The 20,010-nt window shown below is 46.8% G+C and overlaps 2 protein-coding genes across 11 annotated transcripts; one reads left to right on the top strand and one right to left on the bottom strand.

Moving 5' to 3' along the window:
- Positions 1–37: 37 nt before the first annotated feature.
- Positions 38–3,936, top strand: Slc39a2 (solute carrier family 39 member 2). Of its 2 annotated transcripts, XM_005341465.4 has the most exons (4): positions 38–1,911; positions 2,086–2,216; positions 2,463–2,513; positions 2,958–3,936. In XM_005341465.4, the coding sequence occupies exons 1-4, from the start codon at positions 1,797–1,799 to the stop codon at positions 3,588–3,590; spliced, it is 930 nt and encodes a 309-aa protein (XP_005341522.1). In that variant the 5' UTR covers positions 38–1,796; the 3' UTR covers positions 3,591–3,936. The 2 variants fall into 2 exon arrangements, with proteins under 2 accessions (XP_005341522.1, XP_021576610.1); XM_021720935.3 differs by having other exon boundaries at positions 38–2,216.
- A 7,259-nt stretch (positions 3,937–11,195) lies between these two features.
- Ndrg2 (NDRG family member 2) lies at positions 11,196–19,968 on the bottom strand. 9 transcript variants are annotated; one of them, XM_005341466.5, is made up of 17 exons: positions 19,831–19,968; positions 18,251–18,317; positions 17,465–17,545; positions 17,107–17,148; positions 16,650–16,755; positions 16,300–16,420; positions 16,061–16,123; positions 15,047–15,107; positions 14,752–14,838; positions 14,508–14,564; positions 14,232–14,335; positions 13,718–13,762; positions 13,389–13,440; positions 12,852–12,899; positions 12,576–12,611; positions 12,400–12,451; positions 11,196–12,183 (listed from the first exon to the last, which is right to left on the bottom strand). In XM_005341466.5, the coding sequence occupies exons 3-17, from the start codon at positions 17,537–17,539 to the stop codon at positions 12,017–12,019; spliced, it is 1,116 nt and encodes a 371-aa protein (XP_005341523.1). In that variant the 5' UTR covers positions 17,540–17,545; positions 18,251–18,317; positions 19,831–19,968; the 3' UTR covers positions 11,196–12,016. The 9 variants fall into 9 exon arrangements, with proteins under 9 accessions (XP_005341523.1, XP_005341524.1, XP_040130360.1 ...); XM_005341467.5 differs by lacking the exon at positions 19,831–19,968 and adding an exon at positions 19,191–19,286; XM_040274426.2 differs by lacking the exon at positions 19,831–19,968 and adding an exon at positions 18,438–18,556.
- Positions 19,969–20,010: the final 42 nt, after the last annotated feature.

The raw sequence follows: 20,010 nt of genomic DNA, 5'->3' as shown, positions 1-20,010 counted from the left end.
TATCCAGTAAGAGAATGCCAGTACGCCTGCGTTTCTGCATTTGTTTGAAGTTTTAATAATAATAAATTTTTAAAGAATGGTAGTGGGTTTTGTGATTCTTAAAAGAATGGGGGTCTATTGTCCTGACCTATCCTGTAGTGAAGAGAATCCTGAGATTTTTCCATGCCAAGCTTAGCACACAAATCTTAAGCTCACCATCCCCTGCTTCTGCTGAAAACCAGGAATTCCCAGGAAGATTATCTGAAATAGTGGGGAAAACCACCCTCAGCTCTCTTGAGAACTGGCTCAACAGGTCTCAGGATAGTTATGTGGGCCACCTGAATAGGGGAATCAACAGCTACCTAACTTCATTTTTTTATATATCTCTTTCCCTTCCATCTTTCCCAGGGTCCATCAACTATCCCAGAGTTTGCCCCACACATTATCCTCAAGATTGATCCTTGTCAGTACTAAGTCTTATATTTCCACCCCTGTGTACCCAGGCAGGATCCTTGTTTGATTCATTTCTGTTTTGTCCTAGGCCTTAGGGTTTTCGTAGCTAGAGACTTTATTCACCTTAAAACTTGAAAGTCCCTCTCCCACAGTTCATATAAAGAAACATTACCAAACCCAAAATAAGATTTGTGTGCCCTATGCACAGAAGCCAACCAATCACTGAACACTAATGCTTGGAATAGAGAAAATTTAATAGAAGGACTAACCAAAAAGGCAGGGATATACCTCAAATCTCCCTACCCCAGGAAGCATAATTATATAAGCAGGAGTCCAGTGGAGGAAACTGATTAAAAGATAGGTTTTTCAGACTTGATACTGTAGTAGACATCTGATCATTGATCTATCAAGGGGTCTGCAAATCAAACTTGTAAATTGCCCTCTGTGAAAAAAATAATAAAAGTGCTTATAGAAATGGCAACAGGGACATGGGTCACCTTGACCAGAGGAAAGCAAAAATGTGCTCTGCCTAGTTTTTTTATTTGTTTGGTTCTGTTTTTCTTAACTTTAGGGAGGATAAGTGGTTTACTTTCTTAGTGAGAAAAATAAGTTAATTTTGTTATGGAGACTTAGTTACAGAAACAGGCACAGTCAGAAGTCAGGGCAGTATCAGTGTTGTAAAACTAAAAATGTCCACTCCCCACTAGACATTTCCATGCCTGAAGCTATTTTTCTGGAGTTACAGGAAAGGGGAGTCCCCTCACCTACCAGTTCCCACAGAATGCATAACAACAGCACTACCCCTCAGCCCCACCTCTTTGCCCCTGTGGCCCCAAATCCCCTCTGAAAGGGTTCTGGTTCAGATATCAACCTAGCAACTTAGAAAATTTGAGTTGAGGTGCAGAGGGTATGGAAGGCTTAGATCAAATATACTGAGTTAGGCAGGAGCAGAATGTCCCCAACACAAAATAGCTAGGAAGTAAGTACCATACATTGTCCTGTTTGGGGTTAGAGCAACCCAAGGGATGAACTAAGGCTATCCAGAGTTCTTGGATTAGTCATGGCATTGAAGAGGAGGAGAAGACAGCACTGAGCTATGCTGGCAGGGAGTCCGGAGTTTCTGGTTTTGAAGCTCAGGAAAGCATGAGCCAGGGGAGGGGCCTCCACATAGTGGGAGGGCAGGTATCTGGGGCAGGGCCCTAGCTAGCTAGGCAGAGCTGCGCAAGCAGAGTCAACCCAGAACGGAAAGAAAGCAACAGGCTCCTGAAACTCTAGCAAGTGGTCACTCTCCAACTTTGACCACTAAGATCCCACTCTTGCTCCATTTGTCATTCTGAGGCCTCTGCTTATCCTGCACCCCAGAGATGGAGTCACTCCTGGGAGTAAAAATTGGCTGCCTGTTCGGCCTGTTGGCTATCACTCTGACTTGTGGCCTTATTCCCATCTGCTTCAAGTGGTTCCAGATTGCTGAAGCTACAGGTATAACCCCACCCCATCTTCATCCCTTTACCTCTCACCTCAACCCTGCCCTATTCCTTGCTCTTGATTGTTTCACCATGCCCAAGCTCAGGTCTTTGGGTACTCCCTGTTGCTCCTTAGTCATCTTTGTTTACCCCCTCATTGCCAACTGCATTGTCACTTCTTGGTTATTAGGTCGTCACCGCCGGGTCCTCAGCCTCCTGGGCTGCATTTCAGCTGGTGTCTTCCTGGGAGCAGGGTTCATGCATATGACTGCCGAAGCCCTGGAGGGAATTGAATCCGAAATCCAGAAGTTTGAGGTGCAGGTGAGCAGCTGAATGCCAAACTGCAGAGCTGCAAGGCAAGAATGACAACTAGCACCAAGAGAAGAAAGCAGGGAGTGATGGAGCCACAGGCATGAGTGGGACAGCAGGGAAGATAGCTCAATGTGGGGCATGATGAGAGTCCCTCAGACTGGGCTTTAAGGAAAGAGATATTGCTGAAGGGACAGGACAGGACACTGAACAGGACAGGCTCTATCTCCCATCTAATTTCTGTTTCTTTCCCCCTAGAACAGGACAGAAATTAAGGGAAATTCCTCTGATGCTACTGATTCAGCTCTTGTAAGTAATCTCCCACCAGCCCCTATCTGGAGACTGAGGAGACCCAGAGAGTCCTTTACACCCAGACCCTTTAGAGAAGAATATATGAGGAATACCAGGAATCCCTTCTCCCCAGCTCAGTGTAGAGGAAAGGAGGAACCACCACAGTCTTCTTGTGCTTACAGAACACCAGGAAAAGCTCCTCTTGCTTTACTATTTACTGCCTTTCCAGGACCCTCCAACATACTCATATTATCTTCCCATATTTCTAACTCTCTTGCTATTGTGTCCCTGAGCCCCTCTGATATTCTCACTGTTGCATGTCAACCCATGACTTCATCTCCATACCCTTATTTTACATTATAGAATTTTCCCATTCTCTTCAATCTCTGAATCCATGTCCATCCAATGAAGTGTCTTCCCTTCCCTTCCCTTCCTGTCTCACAGCCCCCTTTATGTCCCTAGGTGGAGTATCCCTATGGAGAGCTCATCATCTCCCTGGGTTTTTTCTCTGTCTTCCTTTTGGAGTCGCTGGCATTGCAGTGCTGTCCTGGGGCTGCTGAAGGATCAACGGTTCAGAAAGAGGAATGGGGTGGGACTCACATCTTTGGATTCCACAGCCATGAACCTCTGCCCTCACCCTCACGGGGTCCCCTTCGAGCCCTTGTCCTCTTGCTTTCACTCTCCTTTCATTCCGTGTTTGAAGGTCTAGCTGTGGGACTACAGCCAACAATTGCAGCTACCATACAGCTCTGTCTTGCTGTCTTGGCTCATAAGGGGCTTGTAGTTTTTGGCATAGGACTGCGTCTGGTGAAGATAGGCACTGGATCACGATGGGCCCTGTTCTCCATATTATTATTAGCTCTCATGTCCCCTTTGGGACTAGCCCTAGGGCTGACTGTGGCTGGAGGGGATCCTGAAGGGGGACAAGGCTTAGCCCAGGCTGTATTAGAGGGTGTGGCAGCTGGCACATTCCTATATGTTACCTTCCTGGAAATTCTGCCCCGGGAGCTAGCTGGTCCTGAGGCCCCTTTGACCAAGTGGAGCTGTGTAGCTGTTGGTTTTGCCTTCATGGCCTTTATTGCTTTATGGGCCTGAGAGATCTCTAATGGACCTACCTAGGAAGGACCTCTCTACCCCAGTAGATACTTGATATGACTGGCCCTCGGACTTTTTTTTACTGAGACTAAATTATATTCACTATGCATTCGTATGCACTGGACCTCAGCTTTTACCTACATAAGATCCCATTTCTCACTCAGAACTGAGAAAAGGAGGTTTAGGTTGAGTGCTCATGTTTGTTTGTTTGTTTTTCCCCTGTCATTACAAATTTATTCTTTGAGTGCTTGTTGATTGGAGAATTGATACAAAGATCATTACTCCAATTTTGATTCTTGTCACACTTATGCTACTGTGTGCAATAAAAATTCTTATTTGACCCTTCCCCTTCAGCCGTATTGTATTTCATTTCTCCCAATTGCCTAGAAGCTGCCTGGAACAGGTAGTGGTAGAATGGGGAATGGGAGGGATTTGTGTTAGATGCAGTGTTTTCTTCTGGAATCAGAGCCTCTAGACATTCTGTAAGTTGCAGGCCATGACCCCACACAGGGTAGCATTGCTGAGATTCCAACTGTCCCCTCCCACCTTACCCACAGGAGTCCAGAAAATGAGCCAGCACTCCCAGCATTTAGAAGGAAAGAGGTTTAAAAATAGAAGCCAAGGGGGATTGATTATTTTCCTACACTACGTACCTCACCCCACTCCCAGTACCTACTATTAGCCACTATGTGCCCAGCAGACTCATGAGATCATCAGGCTAAATGGAGCTTGTTTCCTCCAAGTCCCTATTTTTCACACAGCCCTGTAAAGCTTCAGGAACACTAGTGGTGTTCTTTGAGCCTCTTCCCTTCTGGCTGCTTCAAGCTGAGGGATTAAAAAGCAGTGTGTTTGGAGAGGTAAAAAGATACCAGATAAATACCTACAATGATTAATTGGCTCCTGCATGACTTAGTGGCTTTCCTTCTACCTGCCCTATCATTTGTCCTTCAGTTTGAGTAATACCTACAATGTGTTGCTTTCCTTAACAACTACTAAGGACACAAATAAAAGCAGGTTACCTGATACTGAGAAGGATGACTGTTGCCCAGCCTCTTACCAATGATAAGGAGGAGGCTTACTGGAGAAATGAGGAAAGAGGAGAGTTGCTGGTTTTACCTTCATGGTTTTTATTGCTTTATGGGCCTGAGAGATCTCTAATGGACCTACCTAGGAGGATCTCTCTACCCCAGTAGACACTTGCTATGACTTTGGAAACTAACTCACCCTCACCAATTTGCCACTTCTCTGATTTTCAGTGTGGAAGTTCAAATAGCCTTAACATGACACAGACTCACTCTTTGCATCCTTTTCATCTTCTGCTTCCCACAAAGTAAGAAATACAATTATTGTGACCCTAGTTTATACACCCAGGCATCACTGATAAGACAAGCTCCAGGCAAAAATAGATACATAATTGCCAGGCCTGGTGGCACATGCCTGTAGCCCCAGCAATTTAGGAGACTGAGGCAGGATGATCACAAATTGGAAGCCAGCCTCAGCAATTCAACAAGACCCTTTCTCAAAATAAAAAGAACAGGGTTGTAGCTCAAGGGTAGAATGCTTGCCTAGCATGTGTGAGGCGCTGGGTATAATCCCCAGCATCACATAAAATAAAAAAACTAAATAGAGAAAATAAAGGTATTGTGTCCATCTAGAACTAAAAATATGTTTTAAAAAAAGCAGGAAGGGGATGTGGCTCAGTGGTAGAGGGCCCCGGGGTTCAATCCCCAGAACAAAACAAAACATAATAAATGATAGATGGATGAATGGACTGATAGATATATAAAGAGAGTGGAAGAAAGATGATACATAGATATGTCTAATATAGGAAAAAAATTCCCTGAAGCATCATCCTGTTATGTCTTCTCTTCAGTATTAAATTCAGGAACATGTAATATATTTAGAACAGTGACTAGTGCATAATAATAATGATATAGTTTTTACATTGAACACCTGCTGCATGCCAGGCCCTGCCGCTATTGTCTTCACATACATTATTTCACTTTCACAAACCTGACAGGTAGATATTATCCCTGTAGGAAGTCTAGGAAAACTGACATTCAGAAAAGTTAAATAGTTTAATCACTTAGCTCTCTGGGCTTCAAAGCTTTGTTTCTATAATTCTAAGAAAATCTCAGACTGGGGTTATAGCTCAGTTGGTAGAGTGCTTGCCTTGCATGCACAAAGCCCTGGGTTCAATCCCCAGCACCACAAAACAAGAAAAACTCAATATGTACATTCTCTTCTTCTACTTTACCTTACCTAACCTCCCATCCTATATTTTGCACACTGAATAATTGTTTATTCAAGTTTAATAAAGGGAGTATTGAGTAAGGGGTGGGCAGGATTTGAACAAAGCGAGAAATGATGTGGTAATACCCTGTAGCTGGGTATTGACAATGCTATTACCTAGGCTAAAGAAAAAGGAGGAGTTACCAGAAACTAAAGAGGAAACTAAAACTCAGTAAGAGCTATGACCTTGATAGGCCCCAACAGGAGAGGCCAAGGAAATAATCTCACCAGCCTTCTATTCTATGATCTGTGTCAGGATCTCACTGTGCAAACCCAAACCATCCATAGTGCCTTGCAAACAAGTCAACCTCATAGGGCACAGAGCATAATACAGAGATGCAGAGGTTCAAACGGAAGATTTTCTGTTGTGTTCAATTAAGTGGTCTTGAATGGACTTCAGCAGGGATGAATTGAAAAGGATATGATTTTATGGAAGCTATTTCCAAGAAAGAGTATTCGCATGCCTACAGACATTAAACTGTTAGGACTCTTCTCCATGCTTCTGGTCACTGATGCTGTCAGCGATTGATGTAAATGAGGCAGAGTTTAGGATATTTCAAGCACAAGGGAGTCACACCCTCTTTGCCATCTTCCATCCCAAGATCCTTGGATTCTCCTTTAGCTTCCTCTGCATCCAGCCTCAATACTTTTTCTTCTCTTCAGATCTATTTCCTTTGCCCAAAATTCTCCTCAATCGGGACTAGAGCCATCATTAGTATAAACTATATTGTATCAGGAGCTGGAAAAAAGCTGGAGTATGATTCCATATAGAGAGAACCAGGAAAAGAAAACAATCTTTTGATCATTTTCAAAAGACATGCATTTCCAGCAAGAATACAAAGAGGGCTATCAGGGAGCCAAAGATGAAGGAGACCAAATAAAGAAAGCTGAAATAAGAACAGGCATAAGAACCTGGGGATAGCTGAGACAGCTGGGCTATGGTGACTAGAAGCCAGATGCAGGAGTAATCTTTGATTCACTCAGCCATAAGAGACAGGTTGTAACAGAAGATAACCAGAATAATAATAGAAGTTGAAAAATAAAAATAGGAGAGGCCAGGTGCTTGAGTACATGCCTGTAATCCCAGCAACTCAGGAGGCTGAGGCAGGAGGCACACAAGTTAGAGGCTCATGCTGGCAACTTTGCAAGACCCTATCTCAAAGTCAAATAAAAGGGCTGGGGTTATACTGCTCAGTGGCATATCACTCCTGGGTTCAATCTCCAGTACCAATATACACACGTGTGTATGTTAAAACATATGATGTGTATGTTTAAATATATATTTAATACATGTAATATCTTTTATATATAAGGGACAATATGCAGACTGCAAAAAAGGATGAGGGAAGCTAGCTGGAATAATCAGGAGAGAATTTATGTGGGACAATGTTCACACCTCCTCTGTGTCACCCTTCCCCACCCCTCATTCTCTAGTCCCACATGTGTATTTTTTAGACACTTAGGAAGAAAATAGTAAAATGATGCATTCAACTACCCTGCCAGGAGGCAGCTTTCCATTCTGTCACCAGTTCATTGTTCTCTGAAGGATCCATTTGGAACTCCCTACCTTTTCTTTGCTTCAGACTGAGGGTTTGGTTTGGATATTGCCATGATGAGGTGACAATTCATGAAAAAGGAGAGATCAGAATAGATTCCAAGAGAAAACAAAGTTGAGGGGATATGATGGAGCAGAGTGGAAAGTCAGTCAGAAATCAATATACAGGGACAAGATATGTTCAAAAACAAAAAGCAGCTCCAAGCTAATTCCCATGAGACAATTTGTGCCACTTGGCCCCCTCCCTGAAGGATAATTTTGGAGTGTCTTGCTCACCCTCACTGGAGGAAGTAGTCCCTTGCTCCTGACTCTGGCCCGATGGAGTATAAAGAACAGCTGCCAGAACTCGAGTGGGTTGCTGTGTGTGAGTGTGGCAACCATCCAGACACTTTCACCTTTCCCCATGGACCTGAGCAGGGAGCCCATTGTCACTAGTAAAGGTGAAGAAAGAGGGGTACAGAGAGGGATTACACCCTACGCACTAGTCTATGGGGATGCTTATAACATGCCAGTCACAGATTAATTTTCACAATTTTAATTGTATTCTGAGTTACTGTCTTTAGATATGTTGGATGTCAAATACAGAATTCATTATATTTTTACTATATAATTTTTCAATATGGGGAAAATTCTGCGGTTAGTAAAGAAAGAGAGTACAAATAATTACTTGGCTCTGGACACCATTTACTCTCGCCACACACATGGCCTCCAGTGAGAACTGACAGTCATTTTCCAGTTAGTCCTAAAATCTCTCTAGAAAAATGGTGTCTCCTAGTCAATGTTTTCCCTAACCATTAGAGTACTCTCCAGTGTTCAATATCTATCCCTTCACTGTTTTGAGTGCACAGTCCTACATTGCTTAGTGACAGGGACAGGTTCTGGGAAACGTTTCATGAGGTGATTTTGTCATTGTGTGAACATCATAGAGCATACTTACACAAATTTAGAAAGCCATATAGTGTCACTAGGCAATATAATCTTCTGGAACCATTGTAGTACATATGCTCCCCTTTTTTGGGGGGAGGGGCATGGGGTGTTGTCCCAGAGATTGAATCCAGGGAAACCTAACCACTGAGCCACATCCCCAGCCATTTTTTATACTTTATTTTGAGACAGGGTCTTGCTAAGTTGCTTAGAGCCTAAGTTTTTAAGTCTGGCTTTGAATTTATGATCCTCCTGTCTCAGCCTCCCAAGATGCTGGAATTACAGGCATGCACCACTGCACTGGGCTCAAATGGTCCATTTTTTATCAAACCATTATTATATAGTTCATGGCTGTACCTTCAGAAACTTACCCTGGAGATTCTCTTTATGATATCCAGAATTTTCAGGCTAAGACCATAAATCTCTTTTCACTATATTCTTCTAGTTTTATTCTCATTCCCATTGAATTTTCTCTTAGCTCTCTTGAGTTGTAAAGTCTAGGAAGTACTCAGATTCCTTGAATTAAAAAGAGATAAACAGGAGTTCTAAGCCTGAAGCACAGGGGAAAATAGGGTGTTTGTGGTTCAGCTTCTATCAAGTTACAGAAGCAACTGTGTACATATATACACATACACACACCTACCAAGCCTCTCAGCTCTGATATATTTTTTTTTAGTTGTCACAATATCTTTTTCTTATTTATTTAATTTCATATGTTGCTGAGGATCAAACTCAGTGCCTCATACTTGCAAGACAAGTACTCTGCCACTGAATCACAATCCCAACCTCTCAGCCCTGATCTTGAGAACAGACACAAGCAGCAGAATTTGGTATCAGGACCTCCTGATATAGCTACTGGGCAGAACTATAAGAAACAGTGGAGATGTAGGACAAGACAACTGAGGAAGGGACTTGACGACTGGGAAAAATTACTAAGAACCATGCCAGCCAGGCATGGTGGTGCATGCCTGTAATCCCAGCAACTCTGGAAACTGAGGCAGGAGGATCACAAGTTCAAAGCCAGCCTTAGCAACTTAGTAAGACCTTGTCTCAAAATAAAAAATAAAAAGCATTGGATATGTTGCTCAGTGGTTAAGTGCCCAAAAAAAAAAAAAAACCAACCATGCCAAACACAGGGGGGCACTGTGTCTCCATGAGCTAGACTAGAAGTCTAGGACCAACAAAGCAGGGAGGTCAGTCAAGGACAGCAAATCCCCCTCTTTGTATCTGCTGGCAAACATTTTTCCTTCTACTTCTTAGATTTCTTGTGCAGAGACATCTAGTAGAGTGATATAAACAGTGACCACCCATTTCATACACACACCTACAGGATATATACACTTCACACATACATATCTACACATAAACATAATATACTCCCATTTCTGAAGATTATCCGGCTAACACTTACTTGTGCAGATGAATATGCAGAAAAGATCTGGCTTTCCTTCTATGATGCCCAATAGCACCAATTACTAGTAAAGGCCAATGCTGCTGCAGTTCTTTGCCTTTTCCATGTTTTGCCTAGGAGTTAGTTGACCCTAATGATTCCAACCCTGCTGTTTTTCTTCAGTGTAGCATTTTAGCACTCTTAGCTGCCTGCCCTGGGCTCAAATGGTCCAAACAATAGTTATTTCCATAACTTGCCCTACTTCTAACCCTGGCCTACTATATTTAAAATGGACTCAACGCCAGGCACAGTGGTGCACACCTGTAATCCCAGCAGTTTGGGAGGCTGAAGCAGGAGGATCACAAGTTCAAAGCCAGCCTAGTGAGGCCCTAAGCAACTCAGTACGAACCTGTGGTGTCTAAATAAAATACCAAAAGGGCTGGGGATGTGGCTCAGTGGTCAGGCACCCCTGGCCTCAAACCCTGGTACCAAACAAAAAGGACTCAGGGCTTGGAGTTTAGTTCAAAGGTAGAGCATTTGCCTAGCATGTGCAAGACTCTTGTGTTCAAAACTAGCACTGAAAGAAAAAAATCAAGGACATATCATGTCCCTATCAGTGTGTTATCACTAAACCAAGTTGCATCAATCAAATGATGAAAGTATATAATTGCCCATGGGGTTTCTATAAAGCAAACTCATATGATCTTGTAATATTCCATCCACATACTCCCGCCAAAAATGCTATAAAGTGCCTTCTCAGTTTTACTTGTGCTTCAAAAGCTCAAGAATCAGCCTTCAATAGCAGTAAGATGTTTAAATTCCTGATGGTTGTTATTCACATTTGTTAAAAATCTTCTTAGAAAATCACAAATGTAGTCTAACTAGCTCCCAGATCCCTTGTATTCAAAGAAAGGTAGAGGAATTTCCAAGAGGAATGAATCCCCTTGTGACCCAATTCCGAAAGTCTTCAGAATTGGATGAACTATGAACAGCCCAAGCCCTACAGTAACTTCATTAATCCTGTTCTACTGATTATATTGAACCATTTATAATGGACTCTGGGTGACCTCTACAAGGTTCCTGCAGGAAGGTGTATTGCAAGGCATTCTCAGACAGTCAGCTTGCTTTTTTTTTCTCAAAGATCATGATTTTGGTGACAACTCTGAAATTCTATTACCTTTAGTAATAATCCACAACTAACAAGGCAGTCTTCTGAGATCTAAGTAATTCCTCTCTCACAAACTTAATATTATAGGAAAAACAATACCATTCTACAGGAACTGGGGCCAGTTCCCATATAGTCATATTTTGTGAAGTATTTTTGTTACAAAGCCCTCCCCCATGATTTGTTACTTTAAGAAGAGAATTTTAAGAGTTGGGCAAGAAGAGGATAGGAAAAGAGGCAGGATGCCGGATGTAGTCAGACCAAGAATAATAATGATGCTCAGATTTCTCTACAGTTTATTGTCACAGCAGAAGTTGTGGGAGACAGGAGGCCACCTTCTACGAATAACACAGTGTGGTCAGAGCCCCAGCATAGCCCTTCCCACCCCTCTGCCAAGCCCCAAGCATCCTGGCTCAAGCTTGGCTTCCTCCCCCATCCCACTCTAGACACACACTGACAGCTACCAAAGTTAGTGCAGCCAAATGGCCCCAGGCCCCTTCCCATTGCCCCCAGCTTCAGACTTTCCATCATATCATTCATTGCCACCATCTCCCATTCCAACTTCCTCTTTGTATGCTGGACATTTTATCACATTCTGAGGACCACTAACCCACCAGCTAGCCTCCTCTGACACACATTCATTGAGGCCCATTCCCTTTAGGGCCCTGAGGAGTTAATAAGAAGCCATATCAGCTTTGGTGAATGGAGCCCCAGCCCCAAATCCCCTGCCCTTGCAAATATGGGAAAAGTAGGGAGTCTGATCCAGGCACCATGACAGCCACAACAGCCTTTTATCCCTCATCTACAGACAACTAGGTCAAGGAGAGAGGATACATGCCTTCTCCTCCATAACACCAAAATGGGAGAGGGGATAATTTAGGAGTCTGGGTCCCTAAGAGATATTAGGCACCTCTCCCAGGAGCTAGGGGAATCACAGGTTAAAGGTCAAGGTTAGGGTAGCAATCAAAGATCAAGGTCATCTCCCCAACAGTGATCTGCCCATTTCCCTTGCTTACGCTAGCCCAGTGCCCTCATGCACCTCCCAGGTTAGTGCTGTGGGAGGTGAGGGCTGGGTCCCACACCAGGGCAACAAGGGTCATTCAACAGGAGACCTCCATGGTGTGCCCTGGGGGACCTGAAGAAAGAGTTCCAGATTCGCTGCTCTGGGACAGGGTACGGGAGCGGGACCGGTTGCCATCAATGGATGCTGCACTGGTCAGAGAGGCTGTGCGAGACCGGGAGAGGCGAGTCATGCAGGATGAGGCCACTGTGAAGACAGAAGGATAAGAAGGAATCAGAAAGTAGTGGGGAAGGGATACTGGCAACTCAGTGTGGGGTGCTGATATGGAGACCAAACTGGGGCCAGAGAGTCAACGAGTCTGATGGCAGATGGTGGAGTGTCCAGGAATTTATTAACATGGTTCCACCCTGTCAGTGCCCATCCCTCCCTTGTCCTCATGATAGCTTCTCTCCCCATACTCACTGTAGCCCATGCCTTGCAGGAAGTACTTGAAGGCCTCAGTCAGCTTGCCTGGCTGTGGAAGTAAGATGAGAGAGACAGTGAGCTTAGAGGCTCAGCAGGAGCCCAAGGCCATGGTGGGGTGAGAACCACTAATGTCCTAGCCCTCTTCCCCATCTCATGGACAGCAGGGTACTCACCTGAGTCAGCTGGGGCTGACCTCCAGAGTCCGCCATCTGCTCAGGAAACAGCCACCAAGAAAAAATGATATACATATAAATCAAATGATCCACACAGAGAGGTAGAAAAGGGTCTCTCTTTCCTAGCTTCCTGACTCCAGTCCCTTTGTTTTAGTCTTCATTCACCCTACTTGCTCCCATGCAGAAGAATCAAATAGATTTAGACGCTGAATTTAGAGAGGCTATATGGCTCCAGATAGAGGGCCAGAAGTCAGGCTGAGCTTGGAGTAGAATTACCTTGAGGAACGAGGTCTGGGTGGGGTCCAGTTTTGAGTTACATTCCACCTGGAGTAAATAAAAGGCTGAATGAATGAGATCACTCTCTCTGGGGCCCCTCCCCTCCCAAGGACCCTAATCCCAGTTCTTTTCTCTATCAGCCCCCTACCCAGTGCCTCCTTACTAAGAATCAAAGAAATCAATTGTTTTTTTTTTTTTTACTAACGTACATTTTCTTTCTTTCTTTCTTTCTTTCTTTTTTTTTTTTTAAACTGGGGATTGAACCCAGGAGCACTTTACCACTGAGTTTATTTTGAGGCAAGGTCTTAAGTTGCCAAGGACTTGCTAAGATGCTGAGGCTGGCCTCGAGCTTATGATCCTCCTGCCTCAGCTCCTGAGTCACTGGGATTACAGGTATGTGCCTCCACCCCCAGCAAAGAATCAAATTCTTAATTTGCCCCAAAGTTGACCTCCCTGTCCCAAATTGAGTAGTTTGCCCCTCTCATCACCACCCTCAGACCCCAACTCTCCCTCACTACCCCCAGATTTTCTACTAACCACTGCATCTTCATGGGGTGCTTGGTCTCCTACCACCAACATCACAGGGCATCTACAGGCATAGTTGGGGAGAAGTCAGTAAGCCCCTGACACCTCCTCACCCACCTCTTCCTAGCAAAGCAGCAGGAAAAATGTCTGACTCCAAAGAGAAACCAGCCTCTTTCCCTCTGCTAACTCCACCAAGAAGATTCAAAGAGGGAAGACTTTACCAAATATAATGGGACAAGAGATGACAGAGAAATTCCCTGACAAAAACTCTCCTTGTAAGGAATACAAACATCTAGGGAAGATCCAGGGAGAGAGGCAAAACCTTATTTCTTAAATCTTACTTGAGGGTGATTTCACCTCCACGCTCAAAGTTCAGATCTCGGCGGCTAGAGAGGGGTTCAAAGAATAGAAATTTTAGACAGGCAATGCGATCCATCCAGATATAAGCTCTCTCTCTGTAAGAAAGCCATCTTCCTTCTTTATGAACAAATATTGATAATTTAAGGTAGAAACCAAAGGAGAAGAGAGCCAGCAGATCCCAAGCAAAACTATGCCCTATATCCCTATGCCCTATATCCCTGATCAGAGAGCAGCAAAGAGGGAAGAAGGGCACAAGAACAAGAGATCATCTTATCTCTGAGAATCCAAAAATCCATGGGAGGTAAACAAGAGAAAGGGGACAGTGCCTCACAATTCTTCCTTCTGGGTCTGTCCTGAGCTGCCCAAGCTGCACACCAAACCCTGCCTTCCTCCCACACTACATACTTCTCAGACTCCCCTGTCTCCTCTGTATCTCCCATGCCCCCCAGTTCCCACTATTAATTTCTCTCACATGCACCCACACAGCCCACTCACTTGTTGTAGCTGTTCCAGTAGAGTTCAATGTTCTCCAGGTTGGGTGCATGTGTAATGATATTTCTATACTTTTGTATCAACTCTGAATTTCCAGACAACTCTTCCTGAAGGACAGACAGGAGATAACTTAGGGTTGAAAAGAGAAGCAAGCAACCACTGCATAAGAGGCAAGCCTTCTTCCTTCCCCAGATCATGTACCAGCTTAAGGAGGTCATCCTAGGCATTCAAGTCCCTGCTGGTCCCCCCTACTTCCTCCATCTTCCACAACCAACCTACCTGGCTGAAAAGATGCCCAAGGATCATCTCCGGAATGGAAGAGGTGAGGCCCGTTAACTATGAGGAAAGGGCAGGGGAACAAGTTCAGGACCTTATGGGGACAAGAGACCAGGCAAAGTGACATAGCTTCACTTCCCTACCTATCACCCTCTATGTGAAGCTTGAGTCCATATGGTTGCTCCATAGAGCTAGGCCCAGACAAGGGGAGCCCCACCCTGGATATCCAAACAGAAGTCCTCCAAACCTTGTGGGCTGCCCAATCCATCCAACCCTTGGCATTGGGATCAATGTTGATGAGAACAAGACCTTCAACCGTGTCCGGGTAGTTAAGCTGAGGGGCAGTAGAAGGAAAGAAATCAGAAACGGGGCATGGCCTTATCCCTTTCCCACTGAGCTCCACCCATCCTAAGGTTCCCTCAGGTGGGCCTGACTGCCCACCCTTGTCCCCACTTCCTCCTCTGAACACATATTAATAAGCAATATTCTTCTAATCAGTAAGGACCCTCCTTCTCCCCACCTAGAAATTTTTTATTTCTTACAGCGTATCGCGACAGGATGTAGGCTCCAGCTCCAACACCAACTCCAATTATTGTAGAAAAACTATAAAAAGGAAATGTATGTCTCATGGGTTCTGGTGTCTAAAACCTGTCAGAGTCCAGTAGTCTCCTCAACTCTTCACCCTCCTTTCTGAGTTAAGAGGCACAAAGGAGGACAGCAAGGGACCTTCCTTTGGATGATGTAAAGGAAGGTACTAAGGAGCTAAAAGCTGGAGACAAGGTTGGCACTGGAAGCCAGTGTAGATCTCTGAAGACTAGCCCCAGCGTCCTCTGAGAGAGCTAGTATCTTGAGACAAAACACCTATCTACCAACCTTCCAACCACTCTTTTCCTATATGCATAGCTCTTTGTATATTCTTAGGAGCTAGTTCAACTTGTTCTGCTTTCTAGAATGGAACTTAACAAGAGGTGAAAACAGACACAAGTGTAGTGAACAACAGAATGGGGAAAACAGAAGCAAGGAGGTTCTTGGAGTTGCCAAGAGCCATAGTGCCCAGGAAAATCTAAGAACAGAACCCAGGAGTCAGCATCTCCCTGTGCATGTCAAAGAAGGAAGCCTATGTGGCCTTTTCTTCCTTCTCCCACTCACTCACACACATGGCTCCCAGAGAACCCGCAGTTCACCAGGTGTGTGTGTGGAGGAGGGAAGAGTGGGAGGGAAAGAGACAGGTCTATCTGGTTCCTCAGTGATTAGGTCACCCCTACCTCTTCCTCTCTAGCTTCCAGATCTAAGAAGCCCCTCCACAACGCGAGGCAGGGCTAAGTACAGACCACCCCCACTTTCCTCCGTTCTCTAAGGCTATTCCGTGAACTGTAGTCAATTTTCCAAACCCACCACATTCCTCTCAACAATCAAGGTAGGATATGAGGGAGAAAGAATATATTGACACCAGATATTAAAACTTAACCCAGGAACTATGGTGGGCACAGTACTGCTAAGGGCCTCCTTGTACTGGAAAGAGAACTCTGGTTTAGAGGGGTCCCCAGGCCTCTCACTTTAAGTACTGCAGGATGCATGGGATCATGTCTGCAAGCTGGTCCAGAGACGGGTACTGGTATCTGGGGAAGAGAGGAATGTTAAGATACTAATCTGTGCCCACACTTCCCATCTCAGGTACCCTTCTTATCCTCTGCCAGAATCACCCCTGCTTTCCCTTCCTCCTCCCTGGTCCATTCTTCCCCACACCTGCCCTATACCTTACAGTCTGGTAAAGGGGTAAGGGGTTAATTCTCACCCCAAAGGGAACACAGGAGCCCCCTCTTCCATTCCAGGGGCATCCACATGAACCCGCACGAAGTTTTGAATGATTTCCTGCATATCCCCAAATTGAAACAGCGGCTGGAAGCAAGATTTATCTAAAGAGAACCCACATCACCCCAACAAGAGAATCAGACAGGCAAAGTGTCCCCACATCAGAACCCACCCACCCTCTTGCTTTGATGCCACAATCAGGCTAGGAGAGAACTTCTCCTTGACAAGCCTCTGGGCTCCCTGCCTGCCCACACTCACTCTTCCCTCTACAATTGTACCCTTCCCTCAGCCTCTTCCCAGAAAGGAGGAACAGGAGAAAATAAAGGTCCTTACAGTTGAGTCCCACATCATGGTACGTGAATATCGCTGGGCGTTTGGGTTTAGGGGTGCCATAGACAGTAAAAGTGACAGAGCCATAAGGTGTCTCCACAGAGTGAGTCTGTAGGAAAACAGGGCACCATCAGGGAGGAGTTAGGCTGAGAGGAACAGGGGCCAGAGAAGGAGCTACACAAAATTAGGAAGATGGGGGTGGCAGAGAGAAGAAAACAAAATTAAAAATAGGATCAGCAGGAATTTAGGGCAACATGATGGTGGAGATGGGTTTGAGGATGGAAAAGAATGATTGGAGAGCATCAGGGAACTCTGAGAAGGGAAGAAGGAGGAAGGAAAGAGGAGAGCTGGGGAAGGGAACTTAAGTGAAAACAGGAGAAAACCAGGTAAGGGCCCTTTCTAGATCCTGGCGGAGAGGACAGCCCCTCCTCCCACCCTGGGACTGCCCTCATGCTGTTACCTGTCCCTGGTCCAGGAGGATTCGGGCAGCTAACTCAGCCTCCTGGAGAGACACATACAGACAGATACACACAGATACACACAAACATGAAGAGTCAGATGGAGTGACACACATAGGTAGAGAGACCAACAAAGACCAAAGAAAGAGATTGACAAAAAAGACAGGAGAGGATGAAGGTTAGTGCAGTGATAAGACAAGGACCTGAGTCCCAGCTGCAGCATAAGGGATGAGAGATGGGTGGAGGTGGAGAAGCAGGAGTGCACATTAGAATGAGAGCCACAGGCTTGGAAGCCAGGAGGCAAAGGGAATGCTTAGGGGGCTAGGATTTGGGCAGGGAAGCCAGAGGGTCTCCAGTAACCTTGGCCGCCTCAGGGGTCTGTCCTGGCAACAGCGGCTTCTCCTCTGTGATCTGCACCTCCTGAAGCTCTGCCATGGTGGCCTGGCAGGGTGAGGAAACAAGATAGGGTGGTTGCCTCCTCACCCTTACCCCTCCTCAAACACTGGGGCTTCCCCTGTCAGCACTGGACAATACAAAGTATAGAGGGACCCAAGAGTTGAAGACTACTCCAGGATACCCATAGGACCTTTCCTGCCTCAGCTCCATTTCCAGACCACCTGGGAGAAGGGGGTGCAGAACAGGAATCAGGACACCACTCCTCTTCAGACTGCCAACCTCACTGCTGCCCCTTAATACAGGCACCTCCAGACCCTACCCCTCCCCTATCCTGTACGGAAATACCAGAGTAGAGCAGCAGTGTGGCTCTGGTTTCCCAGGCTATATTTAGGGGACACCCACACTCCCAGTTAGGTAGAGAGTGAAACTCGTGGCTCAGTGACTGGGTACTCTAAACATACAAAGGAGTAGGGTGATGAGAGTTCACGGTGGACTATAACCTTCAACTAAAGCCCAAGGTCAGCAACTCAAAGGAAAGGGGACTAAAAGTAGTCAGAGCAATGAACAACTGAGGAAAGGGACACTACAGCACAGGGACCTGAGTATCCAACCCTACCAATGCCTCCCTTTGTCCCAAGACTCAAGACTCCCTCCGGATTACATTCAACATTAGCAGGGGCCAGGAGGGGCAGAGCACCAGGGCAGACCTGCAGAAGAAGGAGTTTACAGCTTGTGGGTGGGGTCACTTACTGGGCTCCTATTGGCTGGATTCAGTGGGATTAGGGGTCAGGGTTCTCACTCCTCCTGACTCTGGGGTCTGAGAAAACACAGTTACACGAGGTGAATGACATGGGAAACAGACCCTGGGTCTTTTAGGGACAGGAAGCATCAGCCAAGACCCAGACTCCCAGGGTCACTAACCCTCCCCAATCTCTACCCCTGAGTCCAGAGAACGCGTCCTCTCTAGGCTTCAATCAATACAGGTTGGAGGGACCTGCAGGACAACACGGAGCTGGCTTCTGCCCAGGCTGGGGTGGGGGCTGGCGAGAAGGAAGTGCTGATGTGGAGGAGGAAAAAGCATATCTGTCAAAACCTCTGGATTCTAACCCTGGCTCTGCCACTACCAGTGTGACCTTGGCCCACTGGGTTACTACTCAGATCTCCTCCTGAAAACTAAAAGGGGGGAGTAGGGGACCCCCAAAATTTTTGACAGCTCTCGTTTAAGATGAGGGTTTCCCTCCACCATTTAAAAACAAAAAAGTCTCCAGCCTTCACCCGGTCCTCTATAAATCCTGTGAGTGGAGAAAGGGGAGGGTGGGGGAGGCGGTCCCATAATCTCCCAGCCTCCCCCGACGGCGAGCCAGGGCAAGCGCCAGCTGGGAAGGGATGAGTAGGATTTACGGCACTGGCCGGGCCCAGCACCCAGAGCCTGTCCCTACGCTGCCAGTCCGCGTGAGGATCGACACCTTTGGGCTGCAGGCGCCAAGCGTCGGGCACCGTGTACACAATCTCTCGCACACCCAAACACGCCCGTCGGCTCGCAAAAGCCTCCGCCTTTGTGCGCAGCAGCCCCCTCCTTGCGGGGCCCCTTTCCCGGAGCCGCCAGCTTCAATAAATCGGGATCAAACCGCCCACCGGCCCCGCGGGCGCCTTCCAGGCCCGGCGGCCCCTCGCCTGCCCCTCCCCCTACCTGCTGCCGCCGCGGTAGCTTCCACCTTCACTTGCCTTTGACTCGGGCCCGCCCCGGCTCGGACTCCCCGCAGACCCGCCCCCGGCCCGCCCCGGCCCGCCCACGGGCCGACAGCTCCCAGCAGATCCGCCCCAGACCCCCAGTAAACACACCCCCCTTTACCCCGCCCCAGACTGTCCTCGGCTCAGGGAGGGGCTGTGCTGGGGCAGAAGGGAGTGCAAGGAAAGCAAACTGGGGGATGCTTCCAGGCTCCACTTGAGCTCCACACAACATCCCCCGCCAGGAGCGGTGTGGGGCGTGCGTGGGGACCCCTTAACCCTGCAAGGGATCCCTACGCCCGCCCTCGACACCGCCTCTCTCCGTGGCCTGTATCTGCCTGTGGTACTCTAGCCCCCTTCGCCCCTAGACTCAGTTATGGGTTGGGTGGAGGGAGACCTACAAGGTATGGCACCCCAAATTTTCAACTGCCGCCCCCCTGGAAACAGAGAGCTAGGTTTAGGAAAGAGGAGGAGGGCGAAGCCGGCCGCTGAAGAGGATGGGGTCCCGCGGGCTGGGAGGGGTCGATGTGCCAGCTCCGAGCAGGGTTGGGGGCGTCGAGGACGCAGGAATTTCGACTCCCGGGTGCCCAGGGTCCTAGTACCTCCTTTCTTTGCTGCGTCCGACGCCTGCTCTCCGGCTGCTCTGTGAGAAGTTGGACAACAAGGAGCGGGGGCGGGGAATGCTGGGGGCCGCTATAAATAGAGGGTGTTCGCTGGAGGGGAGAGAGGATGGCCAACAGGGACTCCCGGGTCAAGGCCCCAACGAGGGGGGGGCGTTGCTG

The sequence above is a fragment of the Ictidomys tridecemlineatus genome, chromosome 5 (assembly GCF_052094955.1).
Source record: "Ictidomys tridecemlineatus isolate mIctTri1 chromosome 5, mIctTri1.hap1, whole genome shotgun sequence".
NCBI lineage: Eukaryota > Metazoa > Chordata > Mammalia > Rodentia > Sciuridae > Ictidomys > Ictidomys tridecemlineatus.
Note: the sequence above shows the minus strand (reverse complement) of the source record. Positions and strands in the feature narration are given on the sequence as shown.